Source organism: Gopherus flavomarginatus, chromosome 6, assembly GCF_025201925.1.
Source record: "Gopherus flavomarginatus isolate rGopFla2 chromosome 6, rGopFla2.mat.asm, whole genome shotgun sequence".
Taxonomy (NCBI): Eukaryota; Metazoa; Chordata; order Testudines; family Testudinidae; genus Gopherus; species Gopherus flavomarginatus.
Genome location: NC_066622.1, coordinates 123117805 through 123140843, shown reverse-complemented (window position 1 = coordinate 123140843; position 23039 = coordinate 123117805). Strand labels below are relative to the sequence as shown.

The window sequence follows — 23039 nt, the reverse complement described above, 5'->3', positions numbered from 1 at the left end:
ATTTATAAGGTATATCAATTTTTGGATCTAAACAAGTTATTTGCTGCAGCCCGCCAAGCTCCCCGCCCCACCGGAGTTATTTCCTGTGGCTGCCAAGCTTCCCTCACCCACTGCCCTCCCCACAGTGTGCCGCGTCCCCGCTCCTCTGCCTACCTCCAGGCACTTCCAACACCAAACATCTGTTTGGCGGCGCTTAGTGCTTCCCAGGATGGATGGGGGGAGGAACAGGGAGCCACGTGCTCAGGGGAAGAGGTGGAGAAAAGGCAGGGCAGGGGTGAGGATTTGGGGAAGGGGTTGGAATAGAGGCGGGAAGAGGCAGGGCCTCATGGAAGAGGTGGAGTGAGGGCAGGGCCAGGGGCAGAGTGAGAGGCTTTTGTATCTTTATATAAAAGGTGTCAGTGGCGCAGCCCTCGGGCCAATGTACTAGTCCTTATGGTGATTTGAGTTTGAGATCCCTGGTCTATCTGCTAGTTCCTCATCCTGCATTCCATCAGACACGAAGTACTCACATTCACTTTCAAGGCTCTTTATCGTATGGGCCCACCCAACCTATCAATTCTTATATGTATTGTGAGACTCTGCAAGGCTAGAACCTGGGACCATGGGGGTTCTGGGCGACTGACACCTCCACATTGTTGCTGGAGGCCTAGGCTGGACTTCCACGGGAGGACCCGCCAAGGCTGCGCTTGGCAGGAAGTACTGCCCAGCAGGACCTGAGTGTCAGTCCCTCACAGCCCACTGATTGGCCAGTACTAGTACGAGTACTTAAACCAGGAAGAAGTGAAGGCAAGTTGTCTCAGCAACAACACAGACTGCCTGCCTATCTCTGCTCCAGACCCTGCTTGCCATAAGGCCATACAAACTGCCATACTGGGTCAGACCAATAGTCCATCTAGCCCAGTATCCTGTCTTCTGACATTGGCCAATACCAGGTGCTTCAGACGGAATGAACAGAACAGCTAATCATCAAATGATCCATCCCCTATCCATCCACTCCCAACTTCTGGCAAACAGAGGCTAGGGACACTCAGAGCATGATATTGCAGCCCTGCCCCTCCTGACTAATAGCCATTGGTGGACTTATCCTCCAGGAATTATACACTAGATTCTGGCTTCTGACCTTGGTTTGTCCTTGGTTTCACCATCCGATTGCTGTCTGTAACCTGGTACCCAACCCTGATCACCTAGTCACCTGACCATGCCTCCTGATGCTTGATTCTTGGTCTGCCCTCTCAGACTCTGACCTTTTGGTACCTGACTCCCAATTTCTGCAGTACTTAGCACAACCGGCCTCATCTCTGATGGGATCTGTTATGGTTCAGAGTAAGCTGTATTTTTGAACCCTCACTCAGTGTCTCCATGGGCTCACTTTCCAAGTGACAGGCCTGTGCCTGTATTTCTCTGAGTGGAATCCTAGGAGTCCCTCCACTTTTACACTGATCTGCAGGCTACAGTACCTCCATTTACCAGCTGTATGACCTGACCAGGTGCAAGTGGCTTTGAACCCTGCTACTGACTTCTCTCTGGGAATTGTGACCAGTTTGAAAATACACTGACAGAATGTTTTGTTCAAAACAACGTATTTATGTACCCATAAGAATATCACAAGCAGAGAGAAAAGGGATTAAAGTAACAAAAGCCTAAACGCATGTTGTCACATTTGCCTCCTGGAAGGAGGTAGGTCTAACTTAGCCCCCCATTCTCTTAGGAACCAAGTTGCAGCCTGCTTTTTTGCAGACTCTCTGCCTCCTGTCTCTGCAGAGACACAGCATTTTAACCACTTGAAAGTTCTTTATGAGGCCTCAGGGTTTCAAGCTGGAATCTTTGTCATCCTCCCTGACCTCATCGGACCAGCCAGAGCCTGATTCCACATTAGTGGATGTGGACCTCAAAGGAATTATCAGGAATTATATGAACCATCAATTTTAGAAGTATACCAGAGGTAGAGTTCAGATCAGAAGCCAAGCTTCAGCAAAGCCTGGACATGGGATTTCATTTAATTGGTATAGGAAGCAGTGGTTTCAGTTCAGGGATTTGGGGTTCCATGTAACCTTTTAAATAGAAAATGAAAACTTTCAAGCCTATGACAGTTAGAGGCAGTTAGAGAATGCTGGGGTGAGAAGGTTCTGACAGCTGGAGTTTGACAGTTCCATCTGACACTTCTGAGTTCTGGTCTACACTAAAAAGTTAGGTTGACACAGCTACGTCACACAAAGGTATGAAAAATCTCGTTAAGCCGACCTAACTCCTAGTGCAGACAGTGCTAGGTTGACAGAAGAATTCTTCCCTCAACCTAGCTAGTGCCTCTTACAGGCCACGTCCAGACTAGAGTATTAAAATCGATTTTAGATACGCATCTTCAGCTACGTGAATAACGTAGCTGAAGTCGAATTTCTAAAATCGAGGTACTCACCCGTCCAGACGGCGCGGCATCGATGTCCGCGCTCTCCGTGTCGATTCCGGAACTCTGTTCGGGTTGATGGAGTTCCGGAATTGATGTAAGTGCGCTCGGGGATCGATACATCGCGTCCAGACTAGACGCGATATATCGATCCCCGAGCAATCGAATTTAACCCGCCGATGCCGCGGGTTAGTCTGGATGTGGGCACAGAGGTGGATTAGTTACACTGCTAGGAGAACCCTCTCATTGGTGTAAGCAGCATTTACACTGCAGCTGTGCCGCTGTAGCATTTCAGTGTACACAAGCCCTTAGGATCACATCCAGTCTGGGGTAGACACAGACAGCACCCCAAACGCATCAACTCAGCAACTGCCAGCTCTGTCTAATGTAAAGTATAAATGAAAACTGAGTTATGGTATCAACTGAAATAAAAGTTTCTTTGAAAATTTCCCTTAAACCATCCCTTGATATAATATTCCAACTAATGCCTGATCCGTCAAACTTTTTCTTCACATACTTTTGAGGAGGAAGGAGCGTGGGGAATGGTAAGAACATAGAACATAAGAACGGCCATATTCTATCAGACCAAAGGTCCATCTAGCCCAGTATTCTGTCCTCTGACAGTGGTCAATGCCAGATGCTTCAGAGGGAATGAACAGAACAGGTAATCATCAAGTGATCCATCCTGTCACCCCAGTGTCTAGCAATTTAAATTATATATTTAAATATAGTTTTGTTCTGAATACAGTTCCCATTCATTTAATTAGTGGTGACTGAGAATAACCAGTTGCAACCTTGAGGCATATGCTGACACCCCTGTGGGGCCTAGGACAAATTGAAAAAAAGAGAGAAAAAAAAAAGTCTGATCCAGCCTTTCACGGGAGCAGGACTGGGTCTGATGTCTGGTAGTGTGTGTCAGTGACAGAGCACTCAGATTCAGAGTGTGTCAGCTGAAAAAGCATTCAGTTCAATAATATTGTTGCACCTTTTCAGAGCTCTGGGGATGTTTCATTTAGGAGCAGAAACTGATGATGGAATATGTTATTTTCTTTAATGTGTTTTTTATTTTAAACAAGGAACAAAGAATCCTGCTTCTCCAAATGCAGGAGGAACCAAAGGCAAAAGGGGTAGTCTCTTAGCTTACAGGCAATGGTGAGCTGGAGCCAGTTCGCACCGGTTCGCAAGAACTAGTTGCTAAATTTAAAAGCCGGTGTAGAACTGGTTCCTAAAGGGGTGGGCCGGTGGGCAAACTCCAGTCTGTGGGCCACATCCAGCCCATGGGACCATCCCGTCTGGTCCACCTGAGCTCCCAGTTGGGGACGCTGAGGTTCCCCTGGCCCCTCCCCCACTTCCCCCCCTCGCAGAGCCATTGGAGCCCTGGGGGAAGCAGCGGGGCTCCTGTGGCTAATTAAAGGACTGCAGTGGCAGAGGCAGCTGGAGCCCCAGCCCTTTAAATAGCCCCTGGAGCCCCTCGCTACCCCAGAGCTCCGGGGGCTATTTAAAGGGCACGGGGCTCCCTGGTTTCTACCATCCCGTCCTTTAAATAGCCGCCAGAGCCCTGGGGAAGCAGCAGGGCTCCAGTGGCTATTTAAAGAACCGGGGCAGCAGAGGCAGCTGGAGCCCCCCGCTACCCCAGGGCTCTGGAGGCTATTTAAAAGGCCCAGGGCTCCCCTGATTCTACTGCCATGGCCCTTTAAATAGCCGCCGGAGCCCTGGAGTAGTGGTGGCGGGGCTCCAGTGGCTATTTAAAGGGCCGGGGCAGTAGAAGCAGTGGGAGCCCTGGACTTTTTAAATAGCCCCTAGAGTCCTGCTGCCGCTACCCCAGGGCTCCAGCAGCAGGGCTCTGGTGGCAATTTAAAGGGCCTGGGGCTCCAGCCCCTGCTGGGAGCCCCAGGCTCTTTAAATTGCCCCCTGGGGAAGCTGGGCCATCCCAGTATGGCGCACCGGTGCTTGCCAGTACACCGTACGGGGGCGTACCGGTTTACTTTCACCTCGAGGTAAGGGGGTGGGGCTGCAAGCTCCAGTGGCTGTGCGGCATCCTTACACAGCAGTATGGTAAGGGGGCCTGGCAGGGCTGGGAGGAGGGATTGGATAAGGTGAGGTAGGGAGCAGTTGGAGGGGGCAGAGGTTATGGGAGGGTGGTCAGGGACGGGGAATGGGGGGGTTGAGTAGATGTGGGAGTCCCAGGTGTCTGTCGGGGTGGTCAAGGGACAGGGAGTGGGGAGAGTTGGGTAAGGGGTGAGGTCTTGGGGAGCAGTTAGGGTGAGGGGTCTTGGGACGGGGTGGTCAGGGGACAAGGGGGGGTTGATAGGTTGCACGTTCTGAGTGGGGCAGTCAGGGGCAGGACGTGGGTTGGGGTTGGATGGGTGGGTGGCGGGGGGGGCGGGGAGACAGGCACGTGGGGCTTGTACTCACCATGCAGTTCCCTACTGGGTCTTCGGCAGCACTTCGGTGGTGGATCCTTCACTTGCTCCAGGTGAAGGACCTGCTGCTGAAACCCCAGAGCGAGTGAAGGCCCCCCTACCGCTGAGGACCCAGTAGGGAACCGGTTCTTAGGATTTTGGGAGCTAATCACTGCTTACAGGCCAGCCTTCTTTTCAGTCAGCATCTCTGACCTCTCTGTAGGTTTCTCTCAGGGTCACACTGTGCTTACAGGATTCTGCTTGGATTTCCTCAGGCTGTCTGTCTATCTATCTGTTCTGCTCACGTCCACAACCCCACCCACAGCAAAAACCCCACTGCTCACATAGTCCTGGGCAGTTCGCATTACACATTTGTCATAGGTGGGGCACTGTGATGAATTTATCCTTACAATTATGTTAATTGAAGGGTGCATACATACCCTTAAATTCTCAATTAGATTTTAACCCAACGCATCATAAGGTTTCACCCAGAACATAACACTCACCCCCTAAACTCCGTTTCACCCTTCATCCCAAATGGGGCCTAAAAAATGGTGGCACCCAACACCCCGTTCCTCACAGAAAAGAAATAATTTGACAAATCAAACAAATTAAAATTATACATGGCTAACTAGTTACATATATGCAGTGTCTGTCAAGATGTTTTTGCATCACTATCCCAAATAGATTTTTATTCCCACCCAAACCTCTGTGGAAGTTTTGCTCCCTAATAGACTTTCTATCAGTCACCAAGGAGGGGTCCCTTTCAATCTGCCCCTGAGAAATGCCTATTGTTTCTGTAGAATTTGCTGGCTGAGGCAGACTTTGCCCATTTGGGGAATGGGGAATTCAGCTCTGCAACAACTTTTGCAACCTCATCTTATACAACTATGTTCTTAGATTTGGGGGGAAACCATGCTGAAATCCCGTACCCTGGATACCTCCTTAGGTTTGTGGAACCATATCAGATCACCTGTTTTAAGAGTGTCCCTATGTGACATTACATTATACAGCTTTTTTCAATAATTTCTCTCAAGACAACCTAAACTTCTGCAGTAATAAGCCACCAATATGTAAAGTCCTTTGCGTTCTTGTGTCAGTACTAACCCCCACTCCATAAGCACTAGCATCTGTGGCCAATATGAAAGGGGTTTTGAAACACACACAAATATAGGAAAAGTCAGAAGTGCCTTTTTCAGGTCTGAGAATATTATGTCATACTTTGTCTCACTGCTGAAATGGTTTCCCTTTCTCATCCAATCTATAGTGTTTTTTACAAATCCACAAATAAGTCTTCTATAATAGGAACACAGCTCCTCAGGGGATGTCTAGGTAGTTGACCTTTTCTGTATAGCCTCAAGTTTCTTTTTGTCAGTTTTCCTGTGTGCCAGCATATGCCAGATATACTGGTTCATATTTTGCAACTGTGGTTTCTTTTAAATATTTGCTACCTGTCAGAAACATTGAGCAAATGAACAGGTATCAGTTCTTGTTTCAGATCCACAAAAACTTTAGCAGATAAAATCCCCTCCCCGCCCCTGATCCTAGGTCTGAAAAGAGTTTTGAACCTCTCCCCACCTTTCCCTTCCATAGCATATAGTTGTTACAATGGTTTCTGCCCCTGAAGGCAGAACTCATTTACTGCAAACTAATTGTCTACAAACCATTTGTCTCATGCAGGTCATATTTTTAATGGGAATGTCCAGAGACTGAATTTGTAAGACACCTTTCCTGGCATTAACTACACAGTTATTAGCCATAAGAAAATCCAGACCAATTATCAGTTCATCTCCTCTTGCAGCCACCCAGACTTTTTATGCAAATTCCAGGAAGTGCAGCCTTTAAACCTAATTTTTGGACAGGTGCTCTTGCCCCAGTCATTGTCTCCACTTGAAATGAGATACAGTAGGTGGTTCATTAGGGAACTCTGATTTCCTAGTTTTTTTTAGCCTGTATAGTTTAATAACTGTTATGTTCAAGCTAGTGTTAGTCACTGCTGAGCATTTTACCAAATTCTATTACACACTCAATAGCCAAACACCCATTAATCTTACTTAATTACCCATATCTACACCAATACTGTGGAGCTGCTCCTTGTACCTCCACCAAACTTTGCCCCCTCAGCTTAGTGTTCCCCCATTTCCTAAACTGGGAGAGGGCCTTTCACCAGACACATGTGACCTGTTGTCTTGGCCTGCACTAAGTTTATAGCAATCCTTTTTGTGCCAATTTTGTCACAGTACCAGCATTTAACTAAACTGTTTCCTTTAATTTCTGCATTATAGTATACTACCAAATATCCAAATAGCATGGGGGGACATTGATTTTAGTTGGATAATCAGGAGTTTCAATAATCGAGAGGGTAGCAGCCATTCATCAATGAGGTAGCCTCCCCTACAGACAGGGCTCATCTTCCTCCCAGTCCTGGCCAGGGGTCTCTGCCCCACTCACTTACTCCCATGACAGTGGGGCTGCAGAAGGCTCCCTATGCTGTCACAGGGCTGATCACACCCACTCCCTAGAGGCACAGATGCTGGCTTGGCAGGGCAGAGCAGAGGCTTGACTGAGTGTCTCTGCTCTGCCCCATCAGGACTGCAGCCCTCACCAGCATCTTGCCCCTGAATGGACTGGATGCCCCAGCTCTGCTGTCATAGCCTCACTCCCAAGTCGGGGTGGGGTGCAGGGGGTGTGCCCTCCCCTAATGCCAGGGGCTCATACTCCTCTTTGTAGTCCTGCCCAGGCATTTCTTCTTTATTATCTGAACCTTCGTGTTATCCAGATTCCTTTCTGGTTCCCCAGCATGAGATACCTGAGGGACAGGACAGGGATGTGGCTAATGCAGAGGTTTGGATAACAGGGTTTTGGACAAATCTGAATATCCTGTATTGTCAGCTTCCCTTGTTTTACAAACTTATCAGTTTGTATCAGTTTGTCTAATTGTTCAATAAAGGTCATGAATCAGATTAGAATCCCTCTTTCTCTTGTATATATTAGATCCAGAGCTGTAGTTACAAAACCCCTAGTGATCAGGCTCCATCCTTCCTATTCTGGTACACTGCTGCAAGGAAAGATTCAAGTTCTGTGACAGAATGCACACCCTCTCTGCATGTATATGGTCTCCTTCCACTGATCTTGAGCTGCAAGTTCAAATCCTGCTGAGCATGTACAGATTGGTTCATTTCCAACTTATCCTGGAAGGCCAGAGTGAATACAAGAGAATGGCCATAGTGGGTCAGGCCAATTGTCCATCTCCCAATGATCCACCTAGCAGTCAGAGACTTACCATCTTGGCTAACAGCCATTGATAGACCTTATCCTCAGTGAACTTATTTCATTCTTTTTTGCTTTTGGCATTCAAAAAATCCCTAGGCAATGAGTTCCACAGATTGAGTTTGTGTTTTGTGAAGTACTGCCTTTTGTTGTTTTAACCCTGATGTCTATTAATTTCATCAGGTGACCACTGGTTCTTGTGCTATTTCCCCCTTCACATAACACTTCCTTATTCACTTTCTCCACACCATTCATGATTTTGTGGATCTCTACCATAGCCACCCTTCATTGTCTCTTTGCCAAGCTGAACAAGTTCCAACCTTTTTACTCTCCCCTTACATGGAAGCTGTTCCATTCACCTAATCATTTTTTGTTGACCTTCTATGTACCTTTTCCAATTCTCATGTACCTTTTTTGAGATGGGGGAAATCAGTATTCAAAGTGGTGGCATACCATGGATTTATATAGTGACATTACGATTTTTCTGTCTTATTATCTCTCTCTTTCCTAATGGTTCCGAACATCCTGTTAGCTCTTTTCACTGCCGCTGCACATTGAACAGATGTTTTCAGAGTACTATCTAGAATGACTTAAACTTCTCTTTCTGGAGTGGTAACAGCTAATTAAGACCTCATCATTTTGAATGTATAATTGAGATTATGTTTTCCAGGGTGCATTACTTTGCACTTATCAACACAATTTCATCTGCCATAGTATTGTCCAATCACCCATTTTAGTGAAATCCCTTTATAACTCTTCACAGACTGCTTTAGGCTTAACTATCTTGAATAATTTTGTATGGTCTGCAAACTTTGTCACCTCACTGTTCACCCCTTTTTCTAGATCATTTATGAAGGTTGAGCAGGACTTGGAGGACCCTGCTATCCACCTCTCACCACTGTGAAAACTGACCATTATTTCCTACCCTTTGTTTCCTGTCTCTTAACAGTTACTGATCCATGAGAGGACCTTCTCTTTTATTCCATAACTCCTTACTTTGCTTATGAGCCTTTGGGGTAGGACCTTTTCAACGGCTTTCTGAAAGTCTGTGTATGCTATATCAACTGAATTACCCTTCTACTCGTGTTTGGCCCTCCTCAAGGAATTCTAACAGATTCTAACGAAAGCCATGTTGATTCTTCCCCCAACAAATCATGTTCATCTATGTGTCTGATAATTCTGATAGAAACTATAATAAAGAACAATTTGCCTAGTACTGAAGTCAGGCTTACCGGCTTGGTAAGTGCCAGGATCACTTCTGGAGGCTTTAAAAAAAACAACCCCCAACAACAGCGTTATGTTAGCTATCCTCCAGTCATCTGGAACAGAGGCTGATTTAAAGTGATAGGTTACATACCACAGTTAGTTGTTCTGCAATTTCATATCTGAGTTATTTCAGAGCTTATTACTGTTTAGTTTATCAATTTGTTCCAAAACCTCCTCTATCTACACCTCAACCTCAGACAGTTCCTCATATGTCACCTAAAAAGAATGGCTCAGGTGTGGGACTCTCCCTCACATTGTCTACAGTGAAGACCGACACAAAGAGTTGATTTATCTTCTTGGCAATGGTCTTGTCTTTGTGGAGTGCTCCTTTATCACCTCGATCGTCCAGTGGCCCCCTCTGATTGTTTGGCAGGCTTCCTGCTTCTGATGTGCTTACATTTTTTTGCTGTTAATTTTTGTCTCCTTTGCTAGGTGCTCTTCACATTCCTTTTTGGCCTGCCTAATTATGCTCTTACACTTGATTTGCTAGAGTTTATGTTCCTTTCTATTTTCCTCAGTAGGATTTGACTTCCAATTTTTAAAGAATTCCTTTTTGCCTCTACCAACCTCTTTTACTCTCTTTTGTGATGATGACTCATTTTTGCCCCCTTAGTATTTTTTTCATTTGGGTTATACTTTCAATTTGAACCTCTATTACAGTGTTTTTAAAAAGTTTCCATGCAGCTTGAAGGCATTTCTCTCTTGTGACAGTTCCTTTTAATTTCTGTTCAACTAGCTTAAGATTCCTCATTTTTGTGTAGTTCTCCCTTTTGATGTTAAATGCTACTGTGGTGTGCTTCTTTGGTATCCTCCCTCCCTTAGGATAATAAATTTAATGACATTATGGGAGCTATTACCAAGTATATTCACCTCTTGGACCAAATCCTATGCACCACTTAGTACTAAATCAAAAATTGCCTCTCCCTTTGTGGGTTCCAGGACTAGATGCTCCAAGAAGCAGTCATTAATGATGTCTAGAAATTTTATCTCTGCATCCCTTCCTGAAGTGTTTTATACCCAGTCAATATGAGAATGGATTATTATTACATTTTCTGCTTTTGTAGCCTCTCTAATCTCCCTGAGCATTTCACAATCACCATCACCATCCTGGTCAAGTGATTGGTAGTATATTCCTACTCCTGTATTCTTATTGTTCAAGCACAGACTGTCTAGTCGTAGAGATTGTATAGTACAGTTTACTTCATTCAAGATTTGACTCTATGCTTTCTTTTACATATAGTGTCACTGCCCCACCAGCACAACCTACTCAGTCATTGGTATATATTTTGTACCCTGGCACTACCGTGTCCCATTGATTATCATTGTTCCAACAAGTTTCTATGATGCCTAGTATATCAACAGCCTCATTTAATGCCAGGCACTCAAGTTCACCCATCTTGTATACAAACACTTATAAAATTTGTCAATATTTAAATTGTCTGCCTTCATGTGATGTACCTGAATGGGACTCTCTTTCATTTGACTGTTTCTCTTCAGCTCCTACCTGTGCTTTTAACCTCTCCTAGGATACAGAGAATTGCCATTAATAGAGCCTCCCCTAAAGGATTTCTCTGTCCAAACCACCTGCTTCCCCACAGCTTTTCCCTGCTCTTAGTTTAAAAACTCCTCTGTGAGCTTTTTAATTGTACATGCCAGCAATTGAGTTCTGTATTGGTTTAAGTGGAGCCCATTCTTCCTGTATAGGCTTCTCCTTTCCCCAAAGGTTCCCCAGTTCCTAATAAACCTAAAACCCTCCTCCCTACATCACCGTGTCATCCACTTATTGGGACCCTGCAGTTCTGCCTAACTGGTCCTGTGGGTGGAAATAGAAGCATTTTGGTGAATGCTACCATGGAGGTCCTGGACTTTAATCTTACTTAGTAGTCTAAATTAGGCCTCCAGGGCCTCTCTCTTACCTTTCCCCATGTCACTGGTACCTATATGTACTATAACCACGAAGTCCTCCCCAGCACAGCAATAAGTCTGTCTAGATGTCTCAGGAGATCTGCAACCTTCTCCCTCCTCCCCGCCTCCGAATAGATAATTCACCATGCAGTTCTTCCTGTCATCACAAATCCAACTACCTATCTCTCTAATAATTATATCCCCCATGACTATTACTTGTCCCTTCCTAATAAGTGCGGACCCTTCCCCCAGAGAGGTATTCTCAGAGTGAGAAGATACCACAACATCTGGAAGCAGGGTCCCAACTATGGGATCATTTCCCGTAGCTTCACTTTTGTTCTCCTTAGTAACACAGAGGCCGTCAGAATCAGGGTGTTACCATTCTACTGTGCCTGGAAAGTCTCATCTATGTATCTTGGTTCCCCTTAGCTGCTCCAGTTCAGCCATGCTGATCCAACAGCCTGTAACTGGTCTCAGAGAGTCATGAGCTGATTGCACCGAATGCACATATTCACCACTGCTCACAAGGCAGTGGTATCTGGGTATTTCAGGAACACAAGTCTCTATAGGTCCACTGCCAGTTCAGGTGAGGTTTCTTCTTTCCCTCTGCTTCTAGCTCTTAGCTGTACCCTGTCCAGTTCAGATTGATGGCTAGCTCCAAACCACATGTCAAAGGCTTGTATCAGGTCTGGATAACTTCAGTCTCTTTTCAGTCAGTAAAATCTGCAATACAATCACAGCTGGGCCACGCACATTAGCTTCTTGTTAACAGCCCTTTCTGTTTTTCTTCCCAGGCATTCAGTTGAGCTATAATGTTAAATTGATCCAAATAAGCCTCACAGGGAGATAGTGGGCTTTTGTATTATTTGAGCTGGAACAACCCAACCTCTTCTCTCTGTGGGTTACAAACAGAGTAGAAAACTGTTGTTAAGTTCCCAGTCTTACCCAAAACTGGCTGGTTCAATTCCTTTCTTACTCTGGGTGGTTCAATTCCTCATCCAGGTAGATGCTTTCCCCTGTAGTCTGTGACCTTTCCTTCTGGAGCTAAATTTTCAGCAATTTAAGTCCTTGCTGCAGCTCATCTCTGTTGGCAAGCTCCAAGCTGACTAAAGCTTGCTTAGTCTCTAGTCTTTCATGGAGGAACTTCTAGTTTCCAGCAATCAGATTGATGGCCACCTCATCAATTCATTTGACCATTCTAGCCTGGGAGTTTTGCAGTTGAGTTTCCCCAAGCTATTCAGACACTTTGTAGTTGCTGCTCTAATAGAGATTTGACCTCTCCGTGCAAGTCAATCCTTAGCTCTTTCTGGGAAGCCTCTAGATACTGCTTTAGTTCCTTTTGGGACACCTTCAGCTCCTGTTTTAAGTCATGTTTTAATTCCATTTAGTTTTAACTGCTGGCTATTTTTGATTTCTGCAAGGACTTCCATTACTTGTTCCTAAAAGGTATATGCAGTCACCACATAGTCCTAGAGCCCTAGGGTGATACTACAGGTGTGTCCCCACCTTAATTTCTTCAAGTAGAATAGCAATAGCTTCACTTTGACCATCCAGACCACAGAGACACCAACATATGTTAATAAAATACCATAAATTCTTTTAAAATTACACTTCAAGACAGGAATCATTGTAACAAACAATTCATCAGGACTCTGGACCAGGCCTCCCAAACTTACAGTCCACACCCAAGTCTCTGACTCAGAAGGTTCATCTGTTATTTGACAGAACAACTAGTTTACCCCACTGCAATCTACCTGCCTTCTCTTCTCCACTCTAGTTCCTGTTCCTATTTACCTGGTTCACCTCCAGGGCGAGATCAAGTTCTCCTTGATTATACTAGTCTGCAGGCTGTAGGCACCAGCCTGACCCTTAAAGGAGCAGTACCTTTTTTTTTTACCCATTACATTCTTTCACAGTTCCATCTTGGTTCAACAGGAATACCAGCTTACAGTCTCTCTCCTTGGACACTAGAGCCTACTTTCACACTAGTGTTATCCATTTTTGACCTCAGCAGCTAGTCAAAATTCCTGGTCTGGAAATGTTCCAATTGGGAGCAGAAACTGACAAACTTTTTTCTTTGATTTATTTCCCCCCCCCTTTTTTTAAATAAGAAACGTACAGAGTCCTGTTTCTCCAAATGCAGGAGGAATCAAAGGCAGAAGAAGTAGTTTCTTGGTTACTAGGCCCAAGCTTAAGGGTATGGAGCCGCTTCTGTATGAGAAGAGATTAATAAGACCGGGACTTTTCAGCTTGGAAAAGAAACGACTAAGGAGGGAAATGATAAAGGTCTATGAAATCATGAGTGGTGTGGAGAAAGTACATAAGGAAGTGTTATTTACTCCTTCTCATAACTAGGGGGAATCACCAAATGAAATTAACAGCAGCAGGTTTAAAACAAACAAAAGGAACTATTGACGATAACAGGGTTCAAAAAAGAACTAGATAAGTTCATGGAGAATAGATCTATCAATGGCTACTAGCCAGGATGAGCAGGGATGGTGTCCCTAGTCTCTATTTGCCAGAAGCTGGGAATGGGGGACAGGGGATGGATCACTTGACGATAACCTGTTTGTTCATTCCCTCTGGGGCATTGGCCACTGGTGGAAGACAGGATATTGGGCTACATGGACCTTTGGTCTGACCCAGTATGGCTGTTCTTACGCTTCTTTTCAGCCAGCCCCAACCCAGAACCTTTCTCCAGGTTTTTCTCAGAGTCACACTTTGCTTACAGGCTTCTGCTTGGATTTTTTTTCAGGCTGTTTCTCTCTCTCTGTCTCTGGTTCTCTGTTCTGCCTTCCATGCACTCTTTTTCTTTCTCTTACCCAAAAAATTACAATACACAGAGGAAAAACTAACAAGCAGAAACCTTCCACCCACACAGCTCAAAACTCCTGGGCAGGTTTACATAACCCTTTTGTCTTATACGGGGGGTTGTGATGAATTTCTCCTTACGGTTACGTTTGGGCTGGCTTGTGTCTCCCTGTTTCCACCTCTAGCTTGAGGTCTCTGGTTCTGTGTTTGGTGAGCGGCTGCTGTCCAGATGCGCTTTTCATCGCGCTCCCATCATCCGCCGCCGCTGGGTGATGCTTCCGCGCGGGGATGTTTAGCAGCCTCGGTTGCAGCGAGCCCCGTTTCGTGCTTACAGTCGTGCTGCTGCAGGTGTCCCTCAGCACCCAGCCTAGCAGGGGCTCGGAGCTGCTGCCCGCTGAGCTGCGGGAGGGAGGGTCATACTATGCTGCAGGGAAGGGGCCGGTGGTGGCTGCTGTGGCTGAGGAGGTGGCCCCACCAGCAGCCGGGCTCTTTGCCCCCACAGTTGAGGGGGCGCGACCCGACCGTGGCTGGCGGAAGGGTGCTGGCCACCCGTACTTGAGCGGCGATACAGGACTACGGGGACTTCCCCCGGCACTGGGGGAGACCGCGCGGCCCCTTTAAGAGGCCGGTGAGCGGCTGACGGGTTGGATCACGTGGCCCGCGGCTGGAGCCGGAACCCGGCTGGGCTGGGAAGCGTCAGACAGCTGCGAGGCTGTGGAGCGCGGACCAGTGAGGCAGGGGTTGCGCGCGCGCGCTCTTCCTCCCTCCCGCGCGCCGCCGGGCTGTGGAGCCCCAGCCCGCGATCCCCTGCCCGGGGCCGCGTTCCGTGCTGCGCTCCCGCCGCCGGGCTCCGGAGGATGGAGCTGTTCCAAGCCAAGGATCACTACATCCTGCAGCGCGGGGAGCGGGCGCTCTGGTGCAGCCGGAGGGACGGTACCCTGCAGCTGCGACCCGGTGAGTCAGGCGCGGCGCTCGGCGGCTTGGAGGGGAGAGTCTCCCGCACGCGGGGGCAGGCGGGCTGGGCGGGGAACAGGTGGGGTGCGCTCAACCGCCGGAGACCGGCGGGGACCGGGCGGTGGGAGGACATGGCCGACAGACCCGCTCCGGCGAGGGCGCGGGCCGGGGTGGGCAGGGTGAGGAATGAGAAGGGGGATGGCGGATCCGCAGGGGAGGGGAGGAGAAGGCTGGGTGGGGTGGCAAGCGGCGGGGTGTGTGACGGGAGGGATGCCGGACCTCCTGGCGGCGAGACGAGCGCGGGTGGCGGACCCGCAGGGGGTGATGAGTAGGGGGGCGGACCTGCTGGGGGGGGCAGCGTGGTGAGTGGGGCTAGTGATGAGGATGGTGGATCGAGCTGCTGAGGGAGAAGGGTGGTGAGTGGGGGAGGGGGTGACCTGGTGGAGGATGGTGGACCCGCTGAGGGGCGGGGGTGGAGTGTGGACCCACTTGGGGGGGCAGGCTGGAGAATGGAGGGATGATGGAGAGCAGGGGGGATGGTGGACACACTGATGGGGGTGGTGGTGAGGGGATGGTGGACCCACTGGGGAGGCAGGTAGGGTTGGGGAGAGTGACAGGAGGAAAGGCAGCCCTGTGTGGGGGAGCAGGTTGATGAGTGGGGGATGATGAGGATGGGAGGGGTAGGGTAGCGAGTGGGCTGATGGGGAGGTTGGCAGATGTGCTGCAGGGGCAGACGGGATGATGAATGGGGGTTATGGGGAGCTGCTTGAGGATGGCAGATCCACTTGGGCACATGCAGGGTGGTGGTGATGAGTACAAAGCGGGTAGCTGACCCGCTGGGGTAGGCTGGTGAGTGTGGAGGTGATGAGGAGGATAACAGACCCACTAAGGGCAGATAGGTGGGCTGGAGTGGGTGGAGAGGTGACAGAGGATGGCAGGAGACCCATTCAGGTAGACTGCTGCTACCCATTCAGGTAGTATTTTTGAGTGCTGGAGGGCTTACAGGGTGGGGATGAGAATCTTGAAAGTCTCGAGGCACTAATAAACACAGAAGTGGTGCTAGTCCGTTGGGGGCCCTAAGCAGGAATATCCTTCCCCCCACCCCCCAAACACATGATGAAAAGTGAATAGGGGATCCCGTTGACCTGTTCGAGGCCCTAAGAAATTGATTAGTCTGTTTACGCTTAGTAATGAAACATGAGTTTTCATTCCTCTTTCCTCTGCAGCCTGAAGCAATGGGGTTGTGATGGTTTGCTACCTCTGCTTAGCAAAATATAACCCCATATTTACAGTCACCGTTCCTCATTATGCTGCTGCAGCCAGCAGTCTGAATCCAAACACCATGAGGGGAGCTGGATATACAGCCCTGTTCCTGGGGGTCTGGGATATGTGTGGTTGTGGGTACAGGGCATACAGTCCTCTGCTGATTACCCAGTGAAGTGGGGGCTTTGTCATCTGGTCATTAGAAGGTGGGACTTATGCTGAAATGTCTGTGTGGTCATTGACAGTCTCTACAACCTATTTTTTATTCTTGTACTGATGAAGGATTGTACATCAAGGATATATCTCATTCCAGTGGTGAATTTCTTAATTCTTCCTGCTGCTGACAGGAATTGGCTTCAGTCAGGTTTTGCTGTTGATAAATTATTAGAGTAGCAGCTTCAACAATGGTTTTAGAGAACTAGTCAGTCACAAAATATAGAACACGACAGAACACTTGTCCCATTGTCTATAATCTAGTATAGACAGGGTAAAACATCATGCATCAGTTCAGACATATGATGGTGTTGAGGTGTCACTAATAGTCTAAATCAGTTTAAAAGCTGTCTTTGTTTTCCTGTGAATTTTCCCCCTGTAAAAATAAACTGAAAGTGTGACTGCCTGCTGTTAATAGATTGTGTTCTCTCTTTAAATTGTATGTGTGCCATTGAAATAGATTGGTGTATGATTCCTGTCCCTCTTGGACCATCATGAAAATAAGGAAGGCCATCTTGTGTGACTGAAACAGTGTGCAAAATAAGCAGTTCTTTGCTATTGATCTTAATACGGGCTGGTTATCTGGCACATTATCTGTTACATAGGGCAAACAATTCCCTCTCCCTTCTCCTGATTTTCTTTTTATGAGCAATTAGGCAGGTTTGTATTTTTGTGCATGTTGTTCTCATCAGACTCACTTCTGTGATGACTGAGTCTATTCTGAAGCAAGTACCAACTTTTTTGTGTCACTTAATCATATTCAAAGATACAGTCCGAAAAAGTAAAGAGACATAGGGTTATAAACAAGGATTCAGACTCAGATAGTGAGAAAAGAAAAATTAAAAAAAAATGCAACACCCCTTTCCCCCAGCAATAGGGTAGTCATTTTGGATATTACTAAATACAGTACTATTCTAAGAAGTAACCTTCTACTCTTGAGTAATAGACATAGGCTTAAAATTAAGGAAATATTTGGCCCCTAACTAGTTTGTAGTATGGTATAAATACTTTTGGGTACTTCAAAATAGCTGGGATATTCCACTGAAGAGTCTGGCAGCTGCACATAGACTTTAGCTACTTCTCAGTCTTACTACCTATACCTATCTAAAATGTGAGTCCAAGGAAAACTCAGGAAAAATGTTATAAGCATGTGTATAATCAAATCTGTTACCATCTCTTGAGTACCCTAGTCTGTAAAGATGTAAAAATGTCTAGAGTATTTCTAGCAACAAAATACATAATCTTAAATACTGTCAATCTTTATGTATCAAAATAATTATTCTCTCATATTCTCATTTAAATAAAATCCACCCCAAACAACTTTAATATTTGGCCAGGCTTATGTGTGTATGCATTAAAGCAGGAGTCGGCAACCTTTCAGAAGTGGCGTGCCGTGTCTTCATTTATTCACTCTGATTTAAGCATTTGTGTACCAATAATACATTTTAGCGTTTTTAGAAGATCTTACTATAAGTCAATAATATATAACTAAACTATTGTTGTGTGTAAAATAAATAAGCTTTTTAAAATGTTTAAGAAGCTTCATTTAAAATTTAAATTAAAATGCAGAGCCCCCCGGACTGGTGGCCAGGACCCGGGCAGTGTGAGTGCCACTGAAAATCAGCTTGTATGCTGCCTTTGTTACGCGTGCAATAGGTTGCCTACCCCTTCATTAAAGGGTGTCCCTCTTGCAATTTTAATTTACATACTTCAGCTCACTTGAGATGGGTTCTAATATTGTTCTAGCATCATTTATTTATGACAGGAGCTTTATTTATAGTTTAGGGTCTGACCACTTTAATTTACAAACCACACTATAACTAGCTTATAACTACCACTTATAAAATGTCTGTTGACAAAAGCTGGTCTACAGGATAGTTTATTAATTGAATAAATGTTCATAAATCTAATTTTTAATTGATATAGTTATAATTTTCTACAGATGGGTAGAAAGCTATTACTCTGCACGTGAGTAGTAAAATAACAAACTTGCACACACTAGTCTTTGAGACTGACATTCTTGGGGCCTAAAGGCTTTTAATCATCTGTATGCTGTCCGTTGCAGGGATTATTGTGGTCTTGTGGAACCCATTTACTTCAGGGAGGCCTTGTGAGGGTGCAACAGTCTGTTTGCACGCCGACAGTTGCAGGATTGGATTCTTACTGACTGAACATTTAAAGGAATGCTGTAAATCTGAACTCTACTCAGTTTAAAATAATGAATAAGTGAAAAGTAATTTGATGCTACATCTGCCCCTTTGCCTTCTTGCCAGTTTTTGTTGTGGTTACAGCTGCATTCCTTATTTTTAAATGTTTTTTTCTTTCCTGTCTCTTGCTGTGTAAAAGACCTTTGCAAACAAGAGAAAATGATAGTAGTGGAACTGATCATACACACAGTAGTTTGAAATGTGTGAAGTAAATCTGAAAAAAAGAAGTGTATTTCTGTAACTAGCTATTTCTTTTAGTAATAATACTTTTAAAAAAAGTCAGACAAGTTCAGTGTTTTTTTAAAAAGTTGATAGTGTTCTTTGTTCCGTGGCCATTATAATGGTCTGTATTCCCCAGTGACGTGAATGATCAGATTATATGTCAGTGTTTTATCAGTTAGTAAACGGTAGATCTATAATCTATGTGCATTGAAATGTTTCATAATTGTATAAGTAGTCAAAATGTTACAGGTAGAATATGTACTGCTCCTATTTTTTTTTTTTTTTTAGAGGCTTCAGTTTCATTCTGTTTAAACAATACATGCGTATGGTTTGTACTGAATCTCAGGTGGATGGTAAGCCATGCAAAATATTAATGTGTATGTATCTGAGGCCTTCCACTTGAAGAGCTCAAATTAATTTGCCAACACTACTGAATGTAAGCCGCTTGACATCCCTAGAGATAGGTAAGTATTCTCTCCGTTTTATGGATGAGGGAAATTGAGACAGTATCTCAGGTCAAAATCACGTAAGTCCTGTGGGAGGGCGGGCTTTTAGTAGAATTCTGCTCTCCAATACCTAGTTCCTTTACAAGTAAACAATGATTTCTCTGTTTCATATATACCTCTACCTTGATATAACGCTGTCTTCGGGAGCCAAAAAATCTTACCGCGTATAGGTGAAACTGTGTTATATCGAACTTGCTTTGATTCACCAGAGTGCGCAGCCCTTCCTCCCCTGCAGCACTGCTTTACTGCTTTATATCCAAATTTGTGTTTATATTGGTCACGTTATATCGAGGTATTTAAAGGAACACAGCCATATGTTAGAAACTCTTTACCTACCATTGTTGAAAGTTATACTTGGGATTACTGTAAGTGAAAGACTGGGTCCCAGGCATGGCCAGCTATATGTCTCTTTTACTCTGTGCATTTGACAGCCCTCTTGAGTATGTTAATTTTTTTTTTAACTGCATTCAGTTTCTGTTGTGTGTATGTTTTTGCACACAGCAACAGGGAGAGAAACACGAAAGCCTCAAAGCAGCAGACACACTCAGGTCAAGTGTAGTACTTAATATCAAAATGAATTGATTTTAAACGGTGAAGTATGTAACTTGGTATGTAGACTTGGTAAAGGAAATCTATTACAATTTTAAAAATTAAAATTGGCTCCTTTAAATTTTTTTTTTAAGGATGTCTAAAAATATATATCCATTAGCAGGAAACAAAATTTGTTACTGGTCCTGGACCAGTATATTTGTGGAGATGAGAGATGAAGCTTCAAAACAGCTGTACTATGTGTGAAAGTGTTCCTAAAACTGTCAGGGCATGAGGTATTAAGAGTAAATGTCTTTTTGATATTTCTTCAGGATTGAATATATAGCAAGTTTTGGACCAATAGAACATTTAAATTCCTGACTAATCTCTTAGATGGTGAAGAAAACAACTTAGCAGTATCCCAGTTGTTTGACTTCACAAGAAGGCTGACATTATGCCCTAATTTGAGGGATATCTGCTTGTGTTTACACAGGCTTTCTCTAATCATAGCTGTTTCCTTGTTTGTGGACTTAAAGTGTTATTGAATCTGTATATAGAATCTTTAGATTACTCTGGCACTATATGCTAGATTCTTAAATGTCCATGGTATGTCTGCAGCATGAAAATCTGATTGAGTGATCAAAACATACTTTGTTTTAATATGTTGTAAATATGTTTTGATTTGTTCTAGAATAAATTGTTAGCAGTTCTTGTTTACATCTTACCTAGGATTTCCCGGCATGTATCACCATACAGATTACAAATATGAATTTATTGACTCTTACTACAATGATATATCTTAGTAGAAACTGAGGAACTCCTTGGTACTAACTGATCAGTTAAAAACGTGAGATGACAACAGAATCTTAACCAGGTGGTGGTCTTCAAGGGGGGGAGAGAAGGCAATAAAAAGCTCTTTCAGCTAAGAGGAATTGTGTGACCAAAAATTTTGAAGGGCAAAACACACACGCCACCTGGAATCATAATGTTTTGGACTATGATCTCTCAAACTGAACAAGATTGATTGTATTTACTTCTTGGATCAGACACTTGTAAGGGGAGAAATGGGTGTCCAAAAAGGATTTTCGCTTTAGATGATATTTTTCCTGCTGTTAGTACTGAGCCAGTATTTTCAGGATAAATATAAAATGTCTTACATTTCACTCAGAAAACATTCAGTCTAACACAGCTTCTAACTGGCATCACCAAAGACCCCATGCCTTTTTTCAAGAGCAGAGGTGTTTTTAGCACTATCCTGTAATTGAATCTATAGGAGCAAATGCGAATTAACAAAAAAGGGCACTTTCCTAGGAAACAAACTACCGTATATACTCATTCATAAGCCAGATTTTTTTAGTAAAAAAGGGAGGCACTGGAGACGGGGGTCGGCTTATGAATGGGTATAGAGAGGGAGAGGTGGGACATAGCCCCTCCCCCCAATAGAGGGAGCAAGGAGAGGCAGCAGAGACAGAAGGGAAGAGGTGGGGCCAGAGTCTCTCCACTTCTGGCCACGCTTTTCTCTCCCCAGCCTCCAAAGCAGCTGCAGCTCCAGGGCTGGCAGGCTGCAGCCCTGCCGCCCGGCCCCACCCCTTAGAGCAGGCTGTGGCCGCTCTGCCCAGCCCGCTGGAGCACGCTGCGGCTGCGCCGTCCGGTCTGGCCCACCGGAGCAGCTCCATCCAGGTCAGAGACATCCTCCCCTGGCCCTCCTCAGATAAGGTGGGAAGGGATGGGATGGGGAGAGTGTGGGGGTCCCGGGCTAGGGGTGAGGTCATGTGGAGGATGGTCACAGGGGTTACTTCCCTGACTCCCAGCTTCTCCCCCCCACCCCCCCAAAATTTCCCCACCAGTTGCTGTCCTGGCCCATCAGGGTAAGCAGCTGGCGCGCCGGGACAGTTTTTGTTTACTTAGGTTTACCGCTGTGCCTATGGACACTTGAGGGAAACAAACCCATCTCAGATCACCAGCGGCTTATCCTGATGGCCTGGGAACCAAAGTTTGCTGACTCCTGAATTATAGGGTCGGCTTATGAACATGATATAAAAAAATGTTCTTTTTTTACTAATCCATCGGGGGGGATCGGGGGTCGGCTTATAAACTAACCGGCTTACGATCGAGTATATATTATAGTACTCGTGCTGCAGAAATACTCCTGTTTCTGTTGAGGAGATGGATGCATATTAGCAGTTGAAGTAATTCCCTGCAATGGAATATACCTTTTTATAACTCACTTTGGATTCAAGTGTTTATTGAATATCTACATGGAGAAGAGATTTTTGATAATAGCTCTTTAATCAAGCAGAAAAAGGCATAGTCAGATCAGATTAAATAAGGCACATTTTAACAGTGAGGGTAATTTAACAATTGGATCGGCTTAACTAAGGAAGTGGTGGACTTTCAGTTTCTTTAAGTGTCTATCTTTCTATAACAGGGCTAGCAACCTATGGAACGCGTGCCGAAGGAGGCATGCGAGCTGATTTTCAATGGCACTCACATTGCCTGGGTCCTGGCCATGGGTCTGGGGGGATCTGCATTTTAATTTAATTTTAAATGAAGCTTCTTAAACATTTTAAAAACCTTATTTAGTTTACATACAACAATAGTTTAGTTATATATTATAGACTTATAGAGAGAGATCTTCTAAAAACATTAAAATATATTACCGGCACATGAAACCTTAAATTAGAGTGAATAAATGAAAACTCGACACACTACTTCTGAAAGGTTGCCGACCCCTGTTCTATAAGATAGGCATAGCTCGAAGAAGATACGGGCTTGATCAAAAAATTATTGGATGAGGTTTTTTGGCCTGTGTTGTGTAAGAGATCATTGTAACGGTCTCTTTTCACTTAAAAAAAACAACAAAACTCTAAGTGGTGTCCATGGTTCCTGCCAGTAAAGGCTCTGATTCTGCAAAGACTTAAACACATGGTTAACTTTAGACACTGAACAGTCCCATTGAAGCAACTAGAACTACTTGCAATGAATAAAGCTAAATACGTGCTTAAGCCTTTGCAGTACTAAGGCCCAACTTTGTTATCCATTGGCACTGAATCCCAAAACTTAAGCAATTTCAGATAAAACCTGATGAAAT

General features: G+C 45.1%; 1 protein-coding gene across 2 annotated transcripts in view; it reads left to right on the top strand.

Annotated features, from left to right (window-relative positions):
• Window positions 1-14835: 14835 nt before the first annotated feature.
• The window catches only part of INPP5F (inositol polyphosphate-5-phosphatase F), a 98765-nt gene continuing 90561 nt past the window's right edge, over window positions 14836-23039 (top strand). For both annotated transcript variants that reach the window (XM_050958937.1, XM_050958936.1), the window contains exon 1: window positions 14836-15009. In XM_050958937.1, the coding sequence (XP_050814894.1) occupies window positions 14913-15009 (97 nt within the window). In that variant the 5' untranslated portion in view covers window positions 14836-14912. The remainder of the gene's footprint in view (window positions 15010-23039) is intronic.